This window comes from Pelophylax lessonae (genome assembly GCF_965119305.1).
Source record: "Pelophylax lessonae genome assembly, chromosome: 3".
In the NCBI taxonomy this organism is placed as follows: Eukaryota; Metazoa; Chordata; class Amphibia; order Anura; family Ranidae; genus Pelophylax; species Pelophylax lessonae.
In genome coordinates, this window is record NC_138770.1 from 678,015,575 (window position 1) to 678,039,341 (window position 23,767).

A 23,767-nucleotide genomic window follows, 5' to 3' on the forward strand; every position below is an offset into this window, starting at 1 on the left:
ATTTTGATTGCTGTGTCTACAAACTAGGGGAAAGATTCACGTCATTTCTATTTTTTTGTTTTTTTACTAGTAATGGCTGCGATCAGCGATTTTTAGCAGGACTTCAACATTGCGGCCGACAGATCGGACCCCTAACTGACATTTTTGACACTTTTGGGGGGACCAGTGACATTTTTATAGTAATCAGTACTGTAATAATGACACTGGCAAGGAAGGGGTTAACTCAGGGGCAATCAAAGGGTTAAGTGTGAGCCTAGGGGGTGCTTTATAACTGTATGGGGGATGGGCTTGTGGAATCAACACAGAGACCTGTGTTCATAAATAGGAGGATCACAGGCGCTCTGTGTTCATTCCAAAGAGAACAAAGGTCTGCTGTGTTTACAACAGCAAGCTGTTGTTCTCTCTCCACAGGAAGCGATCGCGGGTGCCCGGCAGCAATCTCGACCGCCGGCCCCGTCGATCGGCTTCCCCGTTTCCTAATGGGGGTGCGAGCATGCCCCCAGGAGCGCTCCCGCGAACCGACGTATAGGTAGGTTGGTTTGCGCAGCCGAGCCAGCCTGCCACATTATATCTGCAGCGGGTGGTCAGCAAGTGGTTAAAGGACCCCATACTTTCATGCAGTTGGCTCTGTCAAGTGGCGTAGGTTCAAGAACTATGCAGGCACCATCAAATGGGAGGTCAATCAGCCGCAGCTCAGGAAACCCTTAGCAGACCTTTGGAGGAACCTGTCATGGACATGCAACAGTGTCTGGCAGCTTACCTCCTCCTCATGTCTGCATTAGAGGCCAGACTCTCCTTCTGGCTGTTTTTTATCATCTCTCCTCCCTGTTTGGCTCCACCCCAGGCCATTCCAGGAAGTCTATATTAACCAGCGCACTGCAGGTCTGCTTTGCTGTTCATCAGTGTTTGTTAGTTTGTGTTCCTCTCGGCCGTGTGCTACATCCACCTTTCTGTGTACCGACTTTGGCTCGTCTTTGACTACTCCTATTTGCCTGTGACCCTGACCTTTGGCCTGTCCCTTGGTTACCCTGGTCTGCCTGTTGCCCCGACCTCGGCTTAGCTATCATTATCCCTTGTGTCCTGAGTGGCTGATTCCCCTCTCTCCCTACGGAGCGTGACCCGGGGGACCCCAGGGGCTGAGACCTGAGCCCAGTTGCAGCCAAGTCCATCCTCACCACTAGAGGCTCTGGTGAACACCTGCTGGGTTTTAGACTCCGCGCTCTGGGGAATCTTGGGCTCATGTTTCCTGTCTATCCGCAGCAGTCAGCTATTGGGTTCACTACCCTGCGGTGCACCTCTGTCTCCAACAGGGTGCAGTTGTCACATGGCCACAGGTGACCTGACAGAACCTTAGGCAGGCCATAGATCAGGGTGTCAAACTGGCGGCCCTCCAGCTGTTGCAGAACTACAAGATCCATCATGCTTGTAACCATCGGCCTTGCAATGCCTCATAGGACTTGTGGTTCCGCAACAGCTGGAGGGCTGCCAGTTTGACACCTGTGCCATAGATAGTGCAAATTTCTTTCCTGCAACAAAAAATGCACGATTCCCCCATCAACACAGACAGTGCTGACAGGGCAATCACCCCTGCTGAAACATTGTCATCCCCCTGGCAGGGGGGAGATGAGGTGGAGGGAGAAGACAGTGATTGATGATCATCACTAGCGGCTGGTTGTACCCAAGTTGATCAATCAATCAACTTGGTACATTCAGCTTGCCCATAAACAGTTTGAATCTTGGCCAGATCCTGCTGAACCAGGCAGAGATTTAAACCATCTATGGCTGGCCTTAGGGGTTTTACAGAGTCCTAGTTGAGAAAGGCTGGTCTAATTCTGTTACCTGAAGTACCTTTCCAGTGCTCCATGTCTTCTACCTTCCATCCATTCCAGCTCTGCAGCCTCTTCATCATTCTACACTTCCTGGAGTGTCAGATCCTTGTGTCCCCAGCCATAGGCTTTGGTTCCATCCTCTGACCTCAACATCTCTGCTGAGTCCTGAAGTGACAACGGGGTAACCAGGTGCTGACTGGCAATTTTCAGCCCAGGGGGCAAGTACAAACCAGAGGCCCATGGTACAGCAACTTAACCCCCCTTCCAATCCCTCTTTTTCTGGCCTCTGGCCTCCTCCTGACCCCAATTCCAGGCTGAAGCTCTGCTCCAGGTACTCTCTTCTCACCCGCCAAATCTGGTTTCCCGACCTGGTCAGCAGGGGCAGTTGGGGGGAGCTGGGACAGCTCAGTCGGGGCTGGCCAGGGGAGAAGAGTCTCCAGTAGGGCATAGAACCGACCTCTGCTCAGACACAGCTTACACCATCCATGCTGGGGGGGAGGCCTGCGCTTTGTCCTTGTCTTCATCCCGCACTCAGTAGGTCAGTGGTGGAGGCTATCTACTTCTCTTCACCAGAAAACTTTAGGCATGTCTGTGGCAGAAGCAGTGCAGCCTTTTTATGGGGCATCAGAGTGGCCCGGGGGGCAATTGCCCCCCTGCCCCCGGGCCCAGTCTTCCCCTGGGGGTAACCACTCCTAGAAATGTCAACTGCTAAAGAGTCTAATGGAGAGTACTGAGCTGGAACAGAAGGTAGATTGGAAACAAGAGAGCTGAGTATAAGAGAACTGCCTTTCAGAGGGAACCTCTTTGAATCAGTTTTTGACTTCAGGCTTCATATTTCCAACATTGCAGTTTTCATTTAAGACATGAAACTGGTATAAAATCAATCATCGCAGAACACTTCTCACTTTCACTTGATATTTTACAGTCTACACCTCACACTGCTTATAAATAAATCTGCAATATTACCGTGTCCGAGTAGCTTTGGGGTTTATAATGTTTATAAAATATTGATATAAAAAAGATGTGGCCATTTTTAATATTTTTGGAGAAAATCTAACTAGATTAATATCCTACGGGGCGTAACTAATATTTCTAAATCATTTTTCAGGAAGTGATCTTACCTTTACATTAAAAGTTGTTTGGCGACTGAAGTTTGCAGCGGCCACAAACTTGCTGACCACAACTGGAAAGTATACTGACCATGGATGGGTCAGCGTGAGTATGGATTGGTCTCCTCCAGAGCTCCTGATGGTGGAGATTGGTTGGCTGCTTCCAACTCCCAGGTCACTACCCCAGTTCCTACCAGCCAATGCATGGTGGCAGTGCCGGGACAAGGTCAACTAGAGCCAGGGCTGGCCCAAGGCACTATGCTGCCTCGGTCCAAAAATAAAATGCTGCCCCCCCCCCCAAAGAAAAAAAAAATTCACGCCCACCAAAAGGCCTCCACATCTATTATTTTATATAAATCTAACATTTTTAAAATATTATATATACTGTTATCTTCTTCCATAACTCACCACCAGACCGGTCCAGCAAACACCCACTGTCTGTCCTCAGTCCTCCTGTCACTCCTGTGTCTGCCACGGCCACCACCCTAGAAGATCCAGCCTGCCCTGTGAGGGACATTCCCTGGAGGAGACGCTCCGCCTCCTCATACTCATCAGTTTGCACTACAGGCAGTTGTATGAGATGGGGAAATGACACCCGTAATGCGCCACAAACTGATGACACACAAAACTACTGGAAGAAAAATCTTGGAAGTCAATTTGCTGCCCCTCTCTAAATTCCCGCCTGGGTCCAATGGACCCAGTGGGACCCATGGTAGGGCCTGCCCTTCCTAGAGCCCAGGGTGAACGTGCCGAACAGTGCCCCTCCCCCCCCCCAAATGTGTGGTGCCCCCCCCAAATGTGTGAACATTAAATGTCAGCAAAAATCTTCCCCCCCCCCCCCAAAAGAAAAAAAAATTGAGCACTAATCTGAATGCTTACCGCCTAAGCATAAATTCCCCCTCCTCCCAGGACAAATCCACCCCCTCCCAACTAAAATCTTTGCACCCCCATTACCCCTCCCAGCTCAAATCGCTCTACACAATCCCCCCTGCACAAATTGACCGCTCAAAAAATCACTCCTAGCACAAATCCTCTACCCCTCAAATTTTCCCCTCCCAGTACACATCCCCCTACACCAAATTCCCCCTCCCAGCACAAATTTCCTCCATCTACCCTCCTAGCACAAGTCCCCCCCCCTCCAATATTTCCTCTTCAAGGACAAATGCCCCCCAATCATCTCTACTAGCACACATCCTGCCCCCCAGAACAGTTCATACCCAATATTGCAATATTACTAATCGGTTTGGCATTCCATGTGTTTCATGGTTCATGATGTTATATTTTTTTACTATAACAAACTGGAATAAATGCTGAAGACACTTCATTCATATCTATCTTTTATTTACTGGCCACATGTGCTCGCCTCATCTAAGGTCCCGGGGCCATTTTTGTTCTGTTTTAGGTGTAAACAAATGGCTTCTTACCAAAAATAATGGACCTCTTATCACAGGAGGCCAGTAACATCTTTGGCTGATTACCCCACCAGGGCCTTGGAATGGTGTTCCTGTAGACTTTTGCTAATCCATAAAAGTCAGGCATCCGATTCAAGTATCTGTGTGATCGAGCAGGCAATGTGCCAGAGTTCAGAGAAGTCATCAGGTGCCTATGATGAGTGCAGATCTTTCCATTCAGAAATCAGCGTGAGAAGAAAGGTGAACCGTAACTTCTTCATGGAGAAAGCTGGTTGACAGCGTTTTTTTGGGCATTTTTTGGGGGTCTTTGGAGGCAGGCAAAACATCTGAAATTCTGTATAGGGGTATATACACACACACACTTATATGTATTTATACACATACACATATATAGGTGTTATAGCAGAGAAGTCATATGGGTGTTAATTATTTCATTAGCGCAAGCATAGGTTTCTGCTACTTTCACACCTATATATGTGTATGTGTATATATACATACATGTGTGTGTATATATACCCCTACACAGAAGTTCTGATGTCATGACTCCAAACATGTCCTCAAAAAAGCCCAATAAAACGCCTGCAACAAAAAGCCGGGTGTAAAAGTAGCCAAACTACTAACCTGTTCTATATTAATTCTAATAAAAACTAACTTTTTTTCTGGTTCTGGACATGCTACAGAGCTGAAACTTCACAGTTACACTTTTTAGACGCCCCAGACACTAAATCCAAAGAAATCTCATTTTTTTTTTCAATAATTGGCTCTCTAACAAAAATGACAATTTTTAAGAACTTTTTTTTGTGTGGTTAATAGTCCCTGGGGCATTACCCAGAACCCTAGGCATTTTTTAGGGGCATTTATTGGGTTTTAGGGCTTCAAAATCGAACTTTTCAATAGTTCAATCATCCCTAGTACCAATGCCTTATGGATGGATGATCGGTTGATTGCCTATTTGGACCACCTATGATTTAGTGGTCATTGTGATTTGGTAAGGTGATTACCTATACCACATAGGGTGTGAAGTTATTTTCTTGTTTTCCAGTCCCCCTCTTCCCCTATCTGTATACGGTTCCTCTGGGAATGCTGGTGTCATCTACCTTTTCTCTCCTGGATTTGACCATTTATGTATGGACTTTTCTGCATGATTTACATTTACTGTCATATATTGATTATGTATACTGTATTTTATTCATTGGTTCTATTATCTTTGACTAGTGCTGCGCTATTTGTTTGTTATTTTGTTTTTGAAAGTCTGTATCTTTAATCCAAGTGCTAGCTGCTTACAGTGGCAGCTGGTGCTCCATGAGCCGGGGGGGCGGCAAACGGACCACACCATACAACCCCCGACCACACCAGCTACAGCCCCCACACCATACCCCCCCCCCCCACCCCCGGTCGGCGGCCCGGTCGGTGGCTTCCCCCTCAGTCTCCTCTGTGGGTCGTGCGTTTCCTCCCTCCTCCTTGGCCATCAGCATGGTTTCTCCTTTCGACCAATCGAGAAACAGGTCTCAGGACCTGCTTCCTGATTGGCCAGGAGGAGAATCCGTGTGACAATAGCGAATATTCATTCGCTATTGTCACACAACTGGGTGGGCTCAGGGGCAGTGCTCTGCGCCCCAAGCCCACCCTTTTTTGAAGCCTATTAGAGCTTCTGGCTCTAATCACATGCTTAAAAAAAAACCCCCATTGGAATCCATGCGTCCAGCGGCCTGTAGATTAGGGGGCCGGACGCATGGATGGGGGGGGGCATCGCCCCTGAACCCCCAATGGACGGGCCGCCACTGAGTCTGACCCAGGAGCTGAAGGGTCCAGACGGACAAGAACCCACATGGCGGAATATGGGGGGTGGGTAGTATGTGTGACAATAGCGAAAAATTAATTTGCTATTGTCATACAACTGGTGGGCTCAGGGCGCAGTGCTCTGCCCACCCCTTTTTGACGCCTATTAGAGCCTCTGGCACTAATCACGTGCTTAAAAAAAAAAAACCATTGGAATCCATGCGTCCGGTGCCCTGCATGTAGATTAGGGGGCCGGACGCATAAATAGGGGGGGGGGCGCACTTCTGCACCCTCAATGGACGGGCCAACACTGGCTGCTTACCTCATAGTGCAGTGTTTTACTCTGTTATAGAGAGTTGGATCATTGTCTTGTTGGAAGACAAATCTCCGTCCCAGTCTCAGGTCTTTTGCAGACTCCATCAGGTTTTCTTCCAGAATGGTCCTGTATTTGGCTCCATCCATCTTCCCATCAATTTTAACCATCTTCCCTGTCCCTGCTGAAGAAAAGCAGGCCCAAACCATGATGCTGCCACCACCATGTTTGACAGTGGGGATGGTGTGTTCAGGGTGATGAGCTGTGTTGCTTTTACGCCAAACATAACGTTTTGCATTGTTGCCAAAAAGTTTGATTTTGGTTTCATCTGACCAGAGCACCTTCTTCCACATGTTTGGTGTCTCCCAGGTGGCTTGTGGCAAACTTTAAACGACACTTTTTATGGATATCTTTAAGAAATGGCTTTCTTCTTGCCACTCTTCCATAAAGGCCAGATTTGTGCAGTATACGACTGATTGTTGTCCTATGGACAGAGTCTCCCACCTCAGCTGTAGATCTCTGCAGTTCATCCAGAGTGATCATGGGCCTCTTGGCTGCATCTCTGATCAGTCTTCTCCTTGTATGATATGGAAAGGTTGGGAGACAAGGATTTCGGGCACTAAATTTTCATAAAATTGCTTTTTATTAAACAAACACTTTAAAAACGTCTAGTGATACAAGCAGATGAAAAAAATCTACATTGAACATAGGACCAGAAAATGGTCGACAGTATGAGATATAATATTACATGAGGTACTAGACCTTCATATAGTATGAGAACAGTTGTGTACAGAACAAGTTGTATTATGCATACATCCAATGTGATATACTTCAAAGCAGACACAGCCTGCCGGCGGACACCTCGATGCTCAAGGTGCCAGGCAGCAGGGTCGGCTGAAGTTTACAGTAAACACATGGTATACATTACTCATGACAGTTTGCTCAACATGTTTCGCCTTCTCGGTGAAAGCTTCGTCTGGAGCTTAATAATTGCTTTGTCTGTATAGAAACATAAGTAATTTTAAGGAGACAAAATGTATTATTTAATACATATTCCATAAGTGAGAATAATGCATTATATGTAATATACAATGTCAATGTAGAAGAAAACGCATTTGACACATATGGTATTACTGTTCTAGCCAGCAGGGGGGGGCCTGGTGGGAGGGCAACAGGACAGCCATTGGGACACATGTGGGGACACACACCGTATGAAATGGGTAACACTATTTTTTAGGCGTCAGTATATATAAATAATAGAGAAAAAACATATCTGTATAGGAAATGAACATACCTGTACAGTGTATATTCTGAACTCTTTTGGTACTGTAACGAGGAGGACTAAAAGACGGTCAATGAGCTCATAAATGGGGGAGCCGATGTTCACAAGGAGTATAAATACAAACGCTCCTGTATGTTTGTATCTGATTTAGATATGGAGAGTGCACTAGTTATAATATGTCAATCCATTATCGGTAGGAGATAGCCACACCCGGTGCATGTTGATACACGAATAGGTAAACATAGAGTTGTTTGTATATAGAGAAGAAACCCATTGATCCAAACAAAAGGAAGAAGGGGGAGGAGGAAAGAGAAAGATGCATGGACATATACCAGTCAGGGGGAAGGAGCTTATATTTTGTGTTTTCATGTACCGCGGTATTAAAGATTTTTATGAGAAGAGTTCTAAAAGGGTAAATTACCCAGGCATAAACCACTTGTATGGTCCTAGATCTCCATACAAACAAAACATAGGGTACTCAATTCCCACATGTGAGGTACATCATTACTCGGCCTTAAGTGTATAATAGATTAGAAAGATTGCTTTTGGTACCGCACTTCTCTCAATAAGCCCAGCGGTGGTAGTCCATGCATGTTTCAAGACAATTTAAAAATCACCAATAATTGCATGCGAGTGTATTGGGGGCTCTAATAGTTAAACATGCTCACCGGTCCTGCGGAATACTTTGTTTAGATAGGGATAATTAGACCTGCCTTGTAAGTGGCAGACACTATTGGATTGAAAAAGGATTAAATACAAAGTTGTAAGTAAAGCGGTGTGCATAATCCAGGAGATAGCAAAGATATAAGTTAGTCGGCTTACCCTGTTGAGCTATATTCCGTCATGGATGTCCTCCCCGGATGGGGAACCGCCGCCATACTCGGACGCTTGTATGGCGCCCTTTTATGGCGTGGGTCCCGGGTGGTACGTCAAACCGACGTCGCCACCCCGGCCACACCCCCCGGATATGACGATGCGGCGTAGGCGGAAATGACTCCGCTGCAGCCACTCGTAGAGCTCCGAGAGGGTAGGTCAGACTCTCAGAGCTGACAAGCTCCGGAAAGTCTGATCTGGTGCCACAGGAAACGGCGCTCCGAGGAGCGGAAGTCCGCTGTGGCTTACCAGGCCGCACATGTATCACCGGATTGGCTAAAACCTCTAGCGTCCCACAGCGCCCCCGAAGGTTACTAGCATGGCACACTTGAATACAAAGCATCTGCAAACACATGATAACAGAGATACATTGATCTGAATAATGATTACAGAAAAAAATATACATAGTTAGATATCAATAATTTACAAAGAGTAATAAGAACAAGAAGAACCAAGAATATAATGATATATTATATTCTAAAAAAGAGAAAAACAAAAATGGGGAAAATATGTTAATAAGGGAAAAAAAAAAAAAGAGAAAATAATAATAATGGTATATCTAGCACCCAGGCAATTTGGTGCTTCAAAAATGGAAGGACTAAAGCCATTACGCCCAAAATTGAGGACACTACCCTCAGTAGCTTTTGAACATATGAAGAACTGAATTTAATTTCTCCAGAACAAATTCCCATAAATATCGAAGAGGCATAGAGTCAGCACATGGACGTTTATTGGGCTCCATATGATGCGATATTAATTCCTCTAATGATTATCAAAGGGCAAATAAGGGTAAAAGGCAAGGAGGGAGGGGGGGGGGGGAAGGGAAAAAGGATGGAAAGACGATCACGCCAAGCAAGCAGACACCCGTCCTACCCTCCACAGATAACAAACAGTAAAGAAGGCAGAAAAAAGTTTTGTCTTAAATCATTAAGAAATGCACGATTTATAAAAATGATTTGTAAGATTGGGTTTCATTCAAACCCGGTCTGCAGGTGGCATTAAGACGTTCAATCCAGATGGTTTCCCTCTGGAGAATTCTTTTGTCCCAGTTGCCCCCTCGTGGGTCCTGGGGGATCACATCCAGGACATAAAAACGTGCTTTTTTTGGGTTGAATCTGTGGTAGAGGTCTAGGTGCCTGCTCACGGGCGTGATCATCTTTCCTCCCTCTGATATGTATATATGGTCATTTATCCTCTGACGGAGCTCTCTAATTGTTTTCCCAACATAGAACATGCCACATGTACAGTGCATGAGATACACCAATCCACGAGTGTCGCAGTTTGGATTGTTTGGATCAATGGGTTTCTTCTCTATATACAAACAACTCTATGTTTACCTATTCGTGTATCAACATGCACCGGGTGTGGCTATCTCCTACCGATAATGGATTGACATATTATAACTAGTGCACTCTCCATATCTAACCCAGATACAAACATACAGGAGCGTTTGTATTTATACTCCTTGTGAACATCGGCTCCCCCATTTATGAGCTCATTGACCGTCTTTTAGTCCTCCTCGTTACAGTACCAAAAGAGTTCAGAATATACACTGTACAGGTATGTTCATTTCCTATACAGATATGTTTTTTCTCTATTATTTATATATACTGACGCCTAAAAAATAGTGTTACCCATTTCATACGGTGTGTGTCCCCACATGTGTCCCAATGGCTGTCCTGTTGCCCTCCCACCAGGCCCCCCCCTGCTGGCTAGAACAGTAATACCATATGTGTCAAATGCGTTTTCTTCTACATTGACATTGTATATTACATATAATGCATTATTCTCACTTATGGAATATGTATTAAATAATACATTTTGTCTCCTTAAAATTACTTATGTTTCTATACAGACAAAGCAATTATTAAGCTCCAGACGAAGCTTTCACCGAGAAGGCGAAACATGTTGAGCAAACTGTCATGAGTAATGTATACCATGTGTTTACTGTAAACTTCAGCCGACCCTGCTGCCTGGCACCTTGAGCATCGAGGTGTCCGCCGGCAGGCTGTGTCTGCTTTGAAGTATATCACATTGGATGTATGCATAATACAACTTGTTCTGTACACAACTGTTCTCATACTATATGAAGGTCTAGTACCTCATGTAATATTATATCTCATACTGTCGACCGTTTTCTGGTCCTATGTTCAATGTAGATTTTTTTCATCTGCTTGTATCACTAGACGTTTTTAAAGTGTTTGTTTAATAAAAAGCAATTTTATGAAAATTTAGTGCCCGAAATCCTTGTCTCCCAACCTTTCCATATCATACAAGGAGAAGACTGATCAGAGATGCAGCCAAGAGGCCCATGATCACTCTGGATGAACTGCAGAGATCTACAGCTGAGGTGGGAGACTCTGTCCATAGGACAACAATCAGTCGTATACTGCACAAATCTGCCCTTTATGGAAGAGTGGCAAGAAGAAAGCCATTTCTTAAAGATATCCATAAAAAGTGTCGTTTAAAGTTTGCCACAAGCCACCTGGGAGACACCAAACATGTGGAAGAAGGTGCTCTGGTCAGATGAAACCAAAATCTAGCAATTTTATGAAAATTTAGTGCCCGAAATCCTTGTCTCCCAACCTTTCCATATCCAATGATTTAATGTAGGATAGGGGCATCTTCAGGTGATATATATAATGACCCAGACTGCTGCTGTCTGGTGAGTCATGTGTTTTTGGAAATTCTCCTTGTATGAGCTGAAAGTTTAGAGGGACGGCCAGGTCTTCATAGATTTGCAGTGGTCTGATACTCCTTCCATTTCAATATTATCGCTTGCACAGTGCTCCTTGGGATGTTTAAAGCTTGGGAAATCTTTTTGTATCCAAATCCAGCTTTAAACTTCTCCACAACAGTATCTCGGACCTGCCTGGTGTGTTCCTTGTTCTTCATGATGCTCTCTGCGCTTTAAACGGACCTCTGAGACTATCACAGTGCAGGTGCATTTATACTGAGACTTGATTACACACAGGTGGATTCTATTTATCCTCATTAGTCATTTAGGTCAACATTGGATCATTCAGAGATCCTCACTGAACTTCTGGAGAGAGTTTGCTGCACTGAAAGTAAAGGGGCTGAATAATTTTGCACGCCCAATTTTACAGTTTTTTATTTGTTAACAAAGTTTGAAATATCCAATAAATTTCGTTCCATGATTGTGTCCCACTTGTTGTTGATTCTTCACAAAAAATTACAGTTTTAAATCTTTATGTTTGAAGCCTGAAATGTGGCAGAAGGTCGAAAAGTTCAAGGAGGCCGAATACTTTCGCAAGGCACTGTATATTAACAGTGCATTTAACTGGAAACACCTGAACTCAACCATTTCAGAATTATTTTCATCCCACACATGTCACTTTCAAGGTAACAGATCAACATCAAAACAGAAAAGTCTTTTCTATCCTAAAAGCAGACAATATGTACTTATAAATTTCCAAGCACTATGTGTTGGTTACATAAAGGACATAATCACAGACAATTAGGTATGTACTGTCTACTTATCCCTCGCTTGTCTCTGTCATTACAATGGCGATCCTGCTTTGAACTCACTTTGTGCTCATTGACTATCAGGAATCAGAACAATTAACCTGGCTGACACCGGACATGTCGGGGGCTGGCGTGGTGTCAGGGCGACCACTCAACGATTAATCTACTTCCATTACTAATAATTGTAAGGACACCGGGAAGGCGATCTGTCCGCACTGACGACACTTAGCCCTGGATGGCGCCACAAACACGGGGTAATGTTAGGAAGAGTACATGATGTTTCCTTTCTATTTAATTTGACAACAAGTGGCGGTATAATGGGGGAAATTAACCGGAGTACGCGAAGCCTGGCAGAAAATAAATATTTTTTATTGCCAATTTTTATGTGCGTCGGAAAAGTTAACACAGCATGTAACCCCCCCAGAAAAGAGCATTCTGCTTCTCCTCCCTCACTACTAAATAAATCTTTATTATTAACCACTTTAGCCCCGGAAGATTTTGCTGCTCAATGACCAGGCCACTTTTTTCAACTTGGCACTGCGCGACTTTATCAGACAATTGCGTAGTCGTGCGACGCTGTACCCAAACGAAATGTACGTCCTTATTTTCCCCACAAACAGAGCTTTCTTTTGGTGATATTTGATCACCTCTACGCTTTTTATTTTTTGCGATATTAATAAAAAAAGAGCAAAAATTTTGTGAAAAATTGACATTTTCTACTTTTTGACAGTTAAAAAATATCCAATATATTCAATTTTTGTCATATATTTAGGCCAAAATGTATTTAGCTACATGTCTTTGACAAAAAAATTCTCAATGAGTGTATTTTTTATCCACTTTAAGGCCGGAAGATTTTACCCCATTCCTGACCAGGCCATATTTTGCAATTCGGCACTGCGTTATTTTAACGGACAATTGGGCGGTTGTGCAATGCTGTACCCAAATAAAATTTACATCCTTTTTTTCCCCACAAATAGAGCTTTCTTTTGGTGGTATTTGATCACCTGTGCGATTTTTAATTTTTGACAAAAAAGAGCGACAATTTTGAAAAAAAAAAAAAAAACAATATTTTTCACATTCTGATATATGACATTCCCAAAAACAAAATTTAACCACTTAAGCCCCGGAGGATTTTCCTGCTAAACGACCAGGGGGTATTTTGCGATTCGGCACTGCGTGACTTTAACGGACAATTGCGCGGTCGTGCGACGCTGTACCTAAACGAATTTGACGTCCTTTTTTTCCCCAAAACAGAGCTTTCTTTTGGTGGTATTTGATCACCTGTGCGCTTTTTACTTTTTGCGCTATAAACAAAAAAAGAGCGTACATTTTGCAAAAATAACAATATTTTTCACATTTTTTTATATGAAATTCCCCAAAAAAAAATGTAAGAATCAAAATTTTTTAACATTTTCGGCCAATTTGTTTTATACTACATATGTTTGGTAAAAAAAAATCGCAAAAAGCGTATTTTTATTGGTTTGCGCAAAAGTTATCGCGTTTACGAACAAAGGGAAAGATTTTTGTCATTTTTGTTGTTTTTTTTTTTTAACGCGTAATGGCGGCGATCTGCGATTTTTTTTGCGGTACTGCGACATTGGGGCGGACAGATCGGACCCTTGACTGACATTTTTGACACTTTTGGGGTTACCAGTGACATTACTACAGTAATCAGTGCTATACATATGCACTGTTACTGTAAAAATACACTGGTAGTGAAGGGGTTAACTTTATTTGGGAGGGAGGGGCTGTGTGTGTCCCTAGGGGCGTTCTTTCTACTGTGATTGGCTGTGGCTTGAGCTGTAAGGACACTGATCAACGGATCTACATAGTAGATCCGTGTGATCAGTGTCTTTACACCGAGGAGAATGACAGGCAGCTTGTTTACACAAGCCGCCTGACTTTCTCCCTCTCTCCCGACGATCGCCGAGTGACCGGCGGACATCGGGTCCGCCAGTCACACGCGCGGGGGGGTGCGTGACCGCGCGGGAGCGCGCCTCCACGGGCGCGCGCTCGCTCGCTCCCCAGAGCCTCACAGGCTAGTGATGTAGATCTACGTCACTCTGCCTGTGAGGGGCTGACTGCCGCAGTAAATATACTGTGAGCAGTCGGCAAGCGGTTAAAAGTCAAAACTTTGTAACATTTTAGGCCAATTTGTTTTCAGCTACATATTTTTGGTAAAAAAGAAAATCACAATAAGCGTATTTTGATTGGTTTGCGCAAAAGTTATCGCGAAAGATTTATGTAATTTTTATTTTATTTTTTTACTAGTAATGGCGGCGATCTGCGTTTTTTTTGCGGGACTGCGACATTGCAGCGGACAGATCGGACCCCTAACTGACATTTTTGACACTTTTGGGGGGGGACCAGTGACATTACTACAGTAATCAGTGTTATAAATATGCACTGTTACTGTAATAATGACACTGGCAGGGAAGGGGTTAACACTGTTGGCGATCAAGGGGTTAAATGTGTGCCTCATGCTTACTGACGTGTATGGGGGGGCGGATCTTCTCCCACTTTCCCAGACTATCGGGGAAGAGAGAAGGCAATCAACGCCTCTCCTCCTCCGGCACGACTCCCGCTGTGTCTAAACACAGCGGGAGCGAGCCTCTGGCGGCGCGTGCGCTCCACCGAGATCACTGGGAGTTCAGTGACGTAAGTCCTACCCCAAAACCCTTTCAATATTTTGAAAGAAACAAAAAACGAGTCAAATCCCATTTAAAATGACTCGCGGTTACAATTGCCGCCACCTGGCTATTGAAAATTGTAAAAATTCGTACCCCCCAAAATCCATACCAGACCCTTATCTGGGCATGCAGCCTGGCAGGTCAGGAAATGGGGGGGGGGGGGCAAACATCAAAACTTTTTGTTTTTATTACTTTTGTGCACTTTTTTGGTGAATGGGTAGGGGTACTCATTCACGTAGGGGAGGGGGGCCAGGTCTGGGGGCTTCCAGATTCTGATAAGCTCCTCACCCGCAGACCCCCCACAACCACCAGCCAAGGTTGTAGGGATGAGGCCCTTGTCCCCATCAACAATGAGTCCCCCCCCTGGCCCAAAGCACCCTCCCCCCATTGTTGAGGGCATGTGGCCTGATATGGTACAGTGTGCTGACATCTAAAAAAGTGCCGGGGACCAATATTTTTTATTACACGGAGATTCCGCATACACAAAACATCCAAAGTGACACTGATTTAACACCAGCAGCAGTGGAGCCGATGGTGACATATCTGCAAAATATTTTTTTTTTTTTTTCTACATGAATCATAAAAAGCACTGGGCTGTACTGGGTGAAATGGCCAACAAATGCCATGGGTTGCCCCTTGTGTGCCGTCCCTGCGGAGTGACCCCACAGGAACCTGTCCCCTCCCTGCAGAGTGACCCCACAGGAACCTGTCCCCTCCCTGCAGAGTGACCCCACAGGAACCTGTCCCCTCCCTGCGGAGTGACCCCACAGGAACCTGTCCCCTCCCTGCGGAGTGACCCCACAGGAACCTGTCCCCTCCCTGCGGAGTGACCCCACAGGAACCTGTCCCCTCCCTGCAGAGTGACCCCACAGGAACCTGTCCCCTCCCTGCGGAGTGACCCCACAGGAACCTGTCCCCTCCCTGCGGAGTGACCCCACAGGAACCTGTCCCCTCCCTGCGGAGTGACCCCACAGGAACCTGTCCCCTCCCTGCGGAGTGACCCCACAGGAACCTGTCCCCTCCCTGCAGAGTGACCCCACAGGAACCTGTCCCCTCCCTGCGGAGTGACCCCACAGGAACCTGTCCCCTCCCTGCGGAGTGACCCCACAGGAACCTGTCCCCTCCCTGCGGAGTGACCCCACAGGAACCTGTCCCCTCCCTGCCGAGTGACCCCACAGGAACCTGTCCCCTCCCTGCGGAGTGACCCCACAGGAACCTGTCCCGGAGAGACTTCAGCATTTGCAGATAATAAGATTCAGACGGGGAAGACCTTTTCCGTCTCAGCGGTCTCATCCGTCTCACTCATTTCTGGCAGCGGCTGTCCAAGGGGGCCGTTAATCACCGGATGATATTTAACTTCCAGATTCCAGGTGTAGAGGAGAGAGGAAATAAATGATCCATGTCTGTCTGGAGGGCAGGGATGGAAGATATATGGCCCCCGGGGTTTGTCACTGACACAGCTCAAAGTCTCGCCAAGTACCGGGACTGGGGACAACGCAACCAAAAGCCTCATGGGAGATTCCTAAATCACAACCTGAATCTCCGAAATCATCCGCGGTTCTATCCAGTCTATTTATCTGTTCTCACTCCTATAGGCTGGGTTCAGTGCTGGGACAAGGTCACCTAGAGCCCAGGGAGAACATCTCAAACTGCCCCCCCCCTCCAAGATGTATGAGCATTATATGTCAGCAACCCCCCCCCTCCACCCCAAAACAAGAAAAACTAATCTGCATGCTTACCCACTAAGCATACATTTCCTCTTCACCCAGCAAAAATCTTTGCCCCCCCCCCCTCATCCCCCCTCCCAGCTCAGGGGAGGCAATCCTCTCTCTCTCTACAAATCCCCGCAAACAAATCGACCCCCCAAAAAAATCACCTTCTAGCACAAATCCTCTAACCCTTAAATTTCCCCTCCTAGTACACATCCTCTCCCCCCACTCCAAATTCACCCTCCAGCACAAATTCCCCCATCCACCCTCCTAGCACAAATCCCCCCCCCCCAGCCAAAGTTCTCCTCCTAGCACAAATACCATCAATCATCCCTACTAGCACAATCCCCACACCCCCACCAATTTCCCCTCCCAGTCCACATCCTCTCCCCCCGGCCAAATTCCCCCTCCTAGCACAAATACCCCCAATCATCCCTACTAGCACAAATCCCCCCCCCCCCACCACCAAATTCCCCCTCCTAGCACAAATACCCCCAATCATCCCTACCAGCACAAACCCCCCCCCTCCCCACACACCCCCGCCAAATTTCCCCTCCTAGCACAAATACCCCCAATCATCTCTACTAGCACAAATCTCCCCCCCCCCCCGCCAAATTTCCCCACCTGGTACAAATACCCCAAATCATCCCAACTAGCACAAATCTCCCCCCCCCCCACCAAATTTCCCCTTCTAGTACACATCCTCTCCCTCGACTACATATCCGCCCTCCAGCACAAAGCCCCCCCCCCCCCTCACCCATTACCAAATTTACCCTCCAGGCACAAATACCTCCAATCATCATACCTACTAGCTCAAATTCCTCCCCCCCGGCCAAATTTCCCTCCTAGCACAAATACCTCCAATCATCATCCCTACTAGCTCAAATCCCCCCCCCCCCCCCCCGGCCAAATTTCCGCTCCTAGCAGAAATACCCCCAATCATCCCTACTAGCACAATCCCCCCCACACCACTGCCAAATTTCCCCTCCTAGTACACATCCCCTCCCCCGGCCAAATTTCCCCTCCTAGCACAAATACTCCCAATCATCCCTACTTGCAGAATTGTCGCTCATTTTTTGTTTATAGAAAAATAAAAACCTCCAAGGTCATCAAATAACACCAAAAGAATGCTCTATTTGTGGGGAAAAAAGGACATGAATTTTATTTGGGTATAACATCGTACGACCGCACAATTGTCAGTTAACCACTTGCCGACCGCCCCACGCAGGCATAATCCTGTAGATCTATGTGATTATGTGCATGTGCCGCCGGAGCCACCCTCCCGCTGTGATTAGACACATCGTGAGCCAGACCGTGGGAGGAATGGGCATGATCGCTGACGCCACACCGCCCCCCCCCGCGCGATCTTTGGGGAAACTCACAGAAGAGCCGCCTATCTATGCAAACAAGGCAGGCGGCTCTCCTGTCAGACAGGCACAGTGAGATTGTGTGTCTCACTGAAACACCGATCTCTGTGTGCCTGTCACAGAGCCCCTCCCCCCCACATTTAGTCTTACATTTAACCCCTTGATCCCCCCTAGCACTAAACCCTTCCCTGCCAGTGTCATTATTACAGTAACAGTGCATATATTTAGCACCGATTACTGTAGTAATGTCACTGGTCCCCCCAAAAAGTGTCAAAAATGTCAGTTAGGGGTCCGATCTGTCCGCCGCAATGTCGCAGTCCCAATAAAAATACTGTAGTAATGTCGCTGGTCCCCAAAAAGTGTCAAAAATGTCAGTTAGGGGTCCGATCTGTCCACCGCAATGTCGCTAAAAATCGCTAATCGCCGCCATTAATAATAAAAAAACAAAAAAAAAAAAAAAAAGTCCAAAAATCTTTCCCCTAATTTGTAGACGCGATAACTTTTGCGCAAACCAATTAAAATACGCTTTTGGGATTTTTTTTTTACCAAAAATATTTAGCAGAATACAAATTGGCCTAAACTAATAAAAAATATATATTTTTTAAATTTTTTTATTGGGAATGTTTTTTAGCAAAAAGTAAAAAATATTGTTTTTTTTTCAAAATTGTCGCTCTTTTTTTGGTTATAGCGCAAAAAAATTAAAAACGCAGAGGTGATCCAATACCACCAAAAGAAATCTCTATTTGTGGGGAAAAAAGGACATCAATTGTATTTGGGTACAGCGTCACACGACCGCGCAATTGTTGTTTAAAGTAACGCAGTGCCGAATCGCAAAAAATGGCCTGGTCATTAAGGGGGGTAAAACCTTTCCGGAGCTGAAGTGATTAAAGTAACGCAGTGCCGTATTTTAAAAAATGGCCTGGTTATTAAGGGGGTAAAACCTTCCAGGCCTGAAGTAGTTAAAATAATGCGACTCAAGAAAAACAAAAAAAAAGGTTCCTGCTCTACATTTCTGAGACTTTGGTGCGATTCGAGTGCCATAGACTGCAATGTTAAATGACAAAAGTTGCAAGCAAGTCACAAGGAAGTTGCAAGGAAATCGCACAATTTTGGGGTTGCAGCAGTGTAAACCGAACCTTGCGGTCCCGCAGCACCCCCCCCCCCCCCTCCCACACACACACACTCATTTGCAACCCTGATAGTTCTGCCACGGTTACAAATCTTGATTTCATGCATATTTATCTTGTATCTCCCTGATTTGGAATGTTGCCATTTTGTATGTTTTATAATTTTTAACCACTTTACCACTGGAGGATTTTGCTGTCTTACGTCTGGGCCACTTTTTACGATTCAGGGCTGTGCGAATTTATCTGACAATTGCGCGGTCATGCAACGCCGTACCCAAACGAAATTTCCGTCCTTTTTTTTCCCACAAACAGAGCTTTCTTTTGGTGGTATTTGATCACCGATGCGATTTTTACTTTTTGCGCTATAAACAAAAAAATAGCGTAAATTTTGAAAAAATAACAATATTTTTCACATTTTTTTATATGAAATTCCCCCCCAAAAAATTTTGGCCAATTTGTTTTCTGCTACATATGTTTGGTAAAAAAAATCGCAATAAGTGCATTTTTATTGGTTTGCGCAAAAGTTATTGCGTTTACTAACAAAGGGAAAGATTTCTGTCATTTTTGGTGTTTTTTTTTTTTTTAACGAGTAATGGCGGCGATCTGCGATTTTTTTTGCGGGACTGCGACATTGCGGCGGACAGATCGGACCCCTGACTGACATTTTTGACACTTTTGGGGTTACCAGTGACATTACTGCAGTAATCAGTGCTATACATATGTACTGTTACTGTAAAAATGACACTGGCAGGGAAGGGGTTAACTTTATTGGAGAGGGAGGGGTTAATGTATGCCTGGTGCTTACTGACATGTGTGGGGGGAGGGGACTGAGTGACACAGGGACAGATCGGATGTTCAGCTATGCTGAACCCTGCAATCTGTCCCTGCCTGTCACTTAGGAGACTCGATTCCCCGACGATCGGGGAAGAGCAGCGGCGATCGCCGCCGCTCCTCCCCTGGCCCGACTCCCGCTGTGACTGAATACAGCGGGAGCGAGCTTCCGGGAGCGCGCGCGCCGCCGAGAAAGGGGAGAGTTTGGCGACTTAGGTCTACGTCGCCAGACGTTATTGAGCCACTTTGCCGCAGTAGAGCTCTAGTGAGCAGTGCGGAAGTGGTTAATTTCTAAAAACTTTTTAGGCCCCTTTCACATTTGTGCGACTTGTCATGCGATTTGGGACTGCAAAATCGCATGGCAAGTCGTTCTTCATTCTTTCCAATGAGCCCCATCCCCATCTGTGCGACTTGAAGTCGCACCGACTTCAAAGTAGTCCCTGCAGTACTTTTGGCATGATTTTGATGCGTTTTGAGGAAAAGACATTATAAGCCCAGTCAAACTCGCATCAAAATCGCGGCAACAAAGTCGCGTCAAAGTCGCGGTAAAATCGTGTGACTTTGAAGTCGCACAAGTGTGAAAGGGGCCTTATGAAAATGTTTTTGAAAAAAATAAAATGTAGCCATCCTTCACATGCTTCAGTGCTCCCCCTGGAAAGGTGACAGAGCTCCTCTCCGGCTGCAGAGCTGCATGGAAATGAAATCGCACTATCGCTACAGCCAGTCTCGGCGGCATTTTCCAGCTGCTTAAATCCCTAAAATCTGATCCAAATATCCCCACAAATAAATGCGCAGGCGGCAGCCCGGGCACCGCTCCCGACATCAGCTGCAGATGCCGACATATTTATCGCTCCGTCTGGCGTGCTGAAACCTTCTCGTGGGTTTATTTTTCCTGCTGTCACATGACATATGCTGTGTTATCCATCCATGGAGGGGGGGGGGGAGGGGGGACACAGTCAGTGTACAATACTTAGATACATTTTAGACAAAATAAAAGTAAAATGTAATAATTTGAAACACATTTGGCTTCCTTTTTGATTTTCACGCGTTTGCCTGCCAAGTTCCATTTCATTTACCGGCTTTTTTTTTCTTCTAGGATGCAGTTATCGCAGCTCAGACGCCGCAGACCATAGGTGTGCAAAGCCAAGGGCATTAGGGTGTGCGCCTCAAAGCTCAAACACACGAGTGTGTCTGTATATACGGTATCTCACAAAAGTTAGTACACCCCTCACATTTCTGTAAATATTTTATTCTATCTTTTCATGTGACAACACTGAAGAAATGACACTTTGTTACAATGTAAAGTAGTGAGTGTACAGCTTGTATAACAGTGTAAATTTACTGTCCCCTCAAAATAACTCAACACACAGCCATTAATGTCTAAACCGCTGGCAACAAAAGTGAGTACACCCCTTAGTGGAAATGTTCAAATTGGGCCCAAATAGCCATTTTCCCTCCCCCGGTGTCATGCTACTCGTTAGTGTTACAAGGTCTCAGGTGTGAATGAGGAGCAGGTGTGTTAAATTTGGTGTTATCGCTCTCACTCTCTCATACTGGTCACTGGAAGTTCAACATGGCACCTCATGGCAAAGAACTCTCTCAGGATCTGAAAAAAACAATTGCTCTACACAGAGGCAGCTCTAGGCTTTGTGAGGCCTTAGGCAGAATTTAGACATGAGGCCCCACTCACCCCCTTTGCAGAGGTTAAGGAAGAACCCAGAGGCGGATTACTGCTGTTTGTGTGGGTGGGATGTGTACTGTGGCAATCACATGGGATGAATAGGAGAGGGATGGGACTGGGAGCCATGGGGTTGGGGAGAAGGAGGAGGGAGTAAAAAGGGGGGAGTGGGAAGATGAGGGATGGGTAGAGGAAAACTGGAGTGAAACTGGGGGATCCTGGTCTGTATAGCAATAAAAAAGAAGGATTTGTACTCGCATGAGGGGGGCGGACAGGGGGACAGACAGGGAGACAGGGGGACAGGGAGACAGACAGACAGACAGGGGGACAGACAGGGGGAAAGACAGGGGGAAAGACAGGGATACAGATAGGGGGACAGACGGACGGACAGACAGGGGGACAGACAGACAGGGGGGACGGACAAATTAGGCTCTACATAAAGATGGCCTAGGCCAGTGATGGCGAACCTTGGCACCCCAGATGTTTTGGAACTACATTTCCCATGATGCTCATGCACTCTGCAGTGTAGTTGAGCATCATGGGAAATGTAGTTCCAAAACATCTGAGGTGCCAAAGTTCGCCATCAATGGCCTAGGCTATAGAAAAATTGCCAAGACCCTGAAACTGAGCTGCAGCACGGTGGCAAAGACCATACAGCAGTTTAACAGGACAGGTTCCTCTCAGAACAGGCCTCACCATGGTCGCCCAAAGAAGTTGAGTGCACGTGCTCAGTGTCATATCCAGAGGTTGTCTTTGTGAAATAGATGTATGAGTGCTACCAGCATTGCTGCAGAGGTTGAAGGGGTGGGGGGTCAGCCTGTCAGTGCTCAGACCATACGGCACACACTGCATCAAATTGGCCTGCATGGCTGTCGTCCCAGAAGGAAGCCTCTTCTAAAGATGATGCACAGGAAAGCCCGCAAACAGTTTGCTAAAAACAAGCAGACTAAGGACATGGATTACTGGAACCATCTCCTGTGGTCTGATGAGACCAAGATAAACTTATTTGGTTCAGATGGTATCAAGCGTGTGTGGCGGCAACCTGGTGAGGAGTACAAAGACAAGTGTGTCTTACCTACAGTCAAGCATGGTGGTGGGAGTGTCATGGTCTGGGGCTGTATGAGTGCTGCCGGCACTGGGGAGCTACAATTCATTGAGGGAACCATGAATGCCAACATGTACTGTGACATACTGAAGCAGAGAATGATCCCCTCCCTTCGGAGACTGGGCCGCAGGGCAGTAGTCCAACATAACGACCCCAAACACACCTCCAAGATGACCACTGCCTTGCTAAAGAAGCTGAGGGTAAAGGTGATGGACTGGCCAAGCATGTCTCCAGACCTAAACCCTATTGAGAATCTGTGGGGCATCCTCAAATGGAAGGTGGAGGAGCGCAAGGTCTCTAACATCCACCAGCTCTGTGATGTCATCATGGAGGTGTGGAAGAGGACTCCAGTGGCAACCTGTGAAGTCTTGGTGAACTCCATGCCCAAGAGGGTTAAGACAGTACAACAATGATTTGGAACATTACAATGTGACAATGATTTAGAGCTTTACAATAAATGAATGATTTGAAGCATTACAATATGAGAATGATTTGGTGTATTACCATGTAACAATGATTTGAAATGTTACAATGTTGATATTTTATTATATCTATAGAATCAATTCTCCATTCATCCTCCATGGCGGACTCTTACCTTTGTGTGCCCAGGGGAGGTACCAGGGACAGGACACATTCACATACGTTCCGGGCACGCCGTCCGGCCAGCAGGCATAGTCATCAAATGTTCGGTTGCAGAATCTGCCTGTAAGGAAGCATGTAATACAGGTGAGATGAAACAAATCCTCCCACAAAAAAGTTGTATATCTGCAGTCTTCTCTTCTCTACAGCTGTTTAAAGTGCTGAATTATAAGGCTTGACTGAGAGTTCATTAAAAAAGGGGGCGGAGAGCTGAAGTCACACTCTGCAGAGCTCAGTGAGAAGAGCTCTAAGAGCTGATTGGAGGAAAGAGACATTCCCCCACCCCTTCACACAGCACACAGGAACAGAGCTGAGGCTGTCAATCACAGGTGTGTGTGCTGGAGATCCCTCTCCTGTCACCTTTTACTTCTTGGTGTCAGGAAAACTTGTCAGAAGTGATTAATGCTGAGAGCAGAGGAAGGAGGCAGCAGTGGGTCCAGAATTGTGTATATAGGATTGTATGATTTTTATTTTATTTTTTTTAGGATACATTTTTAGGGCTATATATATATATATATGTATACAGTATCTCACAAAA

At 45.9% G+C, this 23,767-nt stretch overlaps 1 protein-coding gene across 1 annotated transcript in view; it reads right to left on the bottom strand.

Moving 5' to 3' along the window:
* The window catches only part of GLP1R (glucagon like peptide 1 receptor), a 503,675-nt gene that overhangs the window by 187,244 nt on the left and 292,664 nt on the right, over positions 1 to 23,767 (bottom strand). The window contains exon 3 of the mRNA XM_082249311.1: positions 23,186 to 23,293. Within this exon, the coding sequence (XP_082105437.1) occupies positions 23,186 to 23,293 (108 nt within the window). The remainder of the gene's footprint in view (positions 1 to 23,185; positions 23,294 to 23,767) is intronic.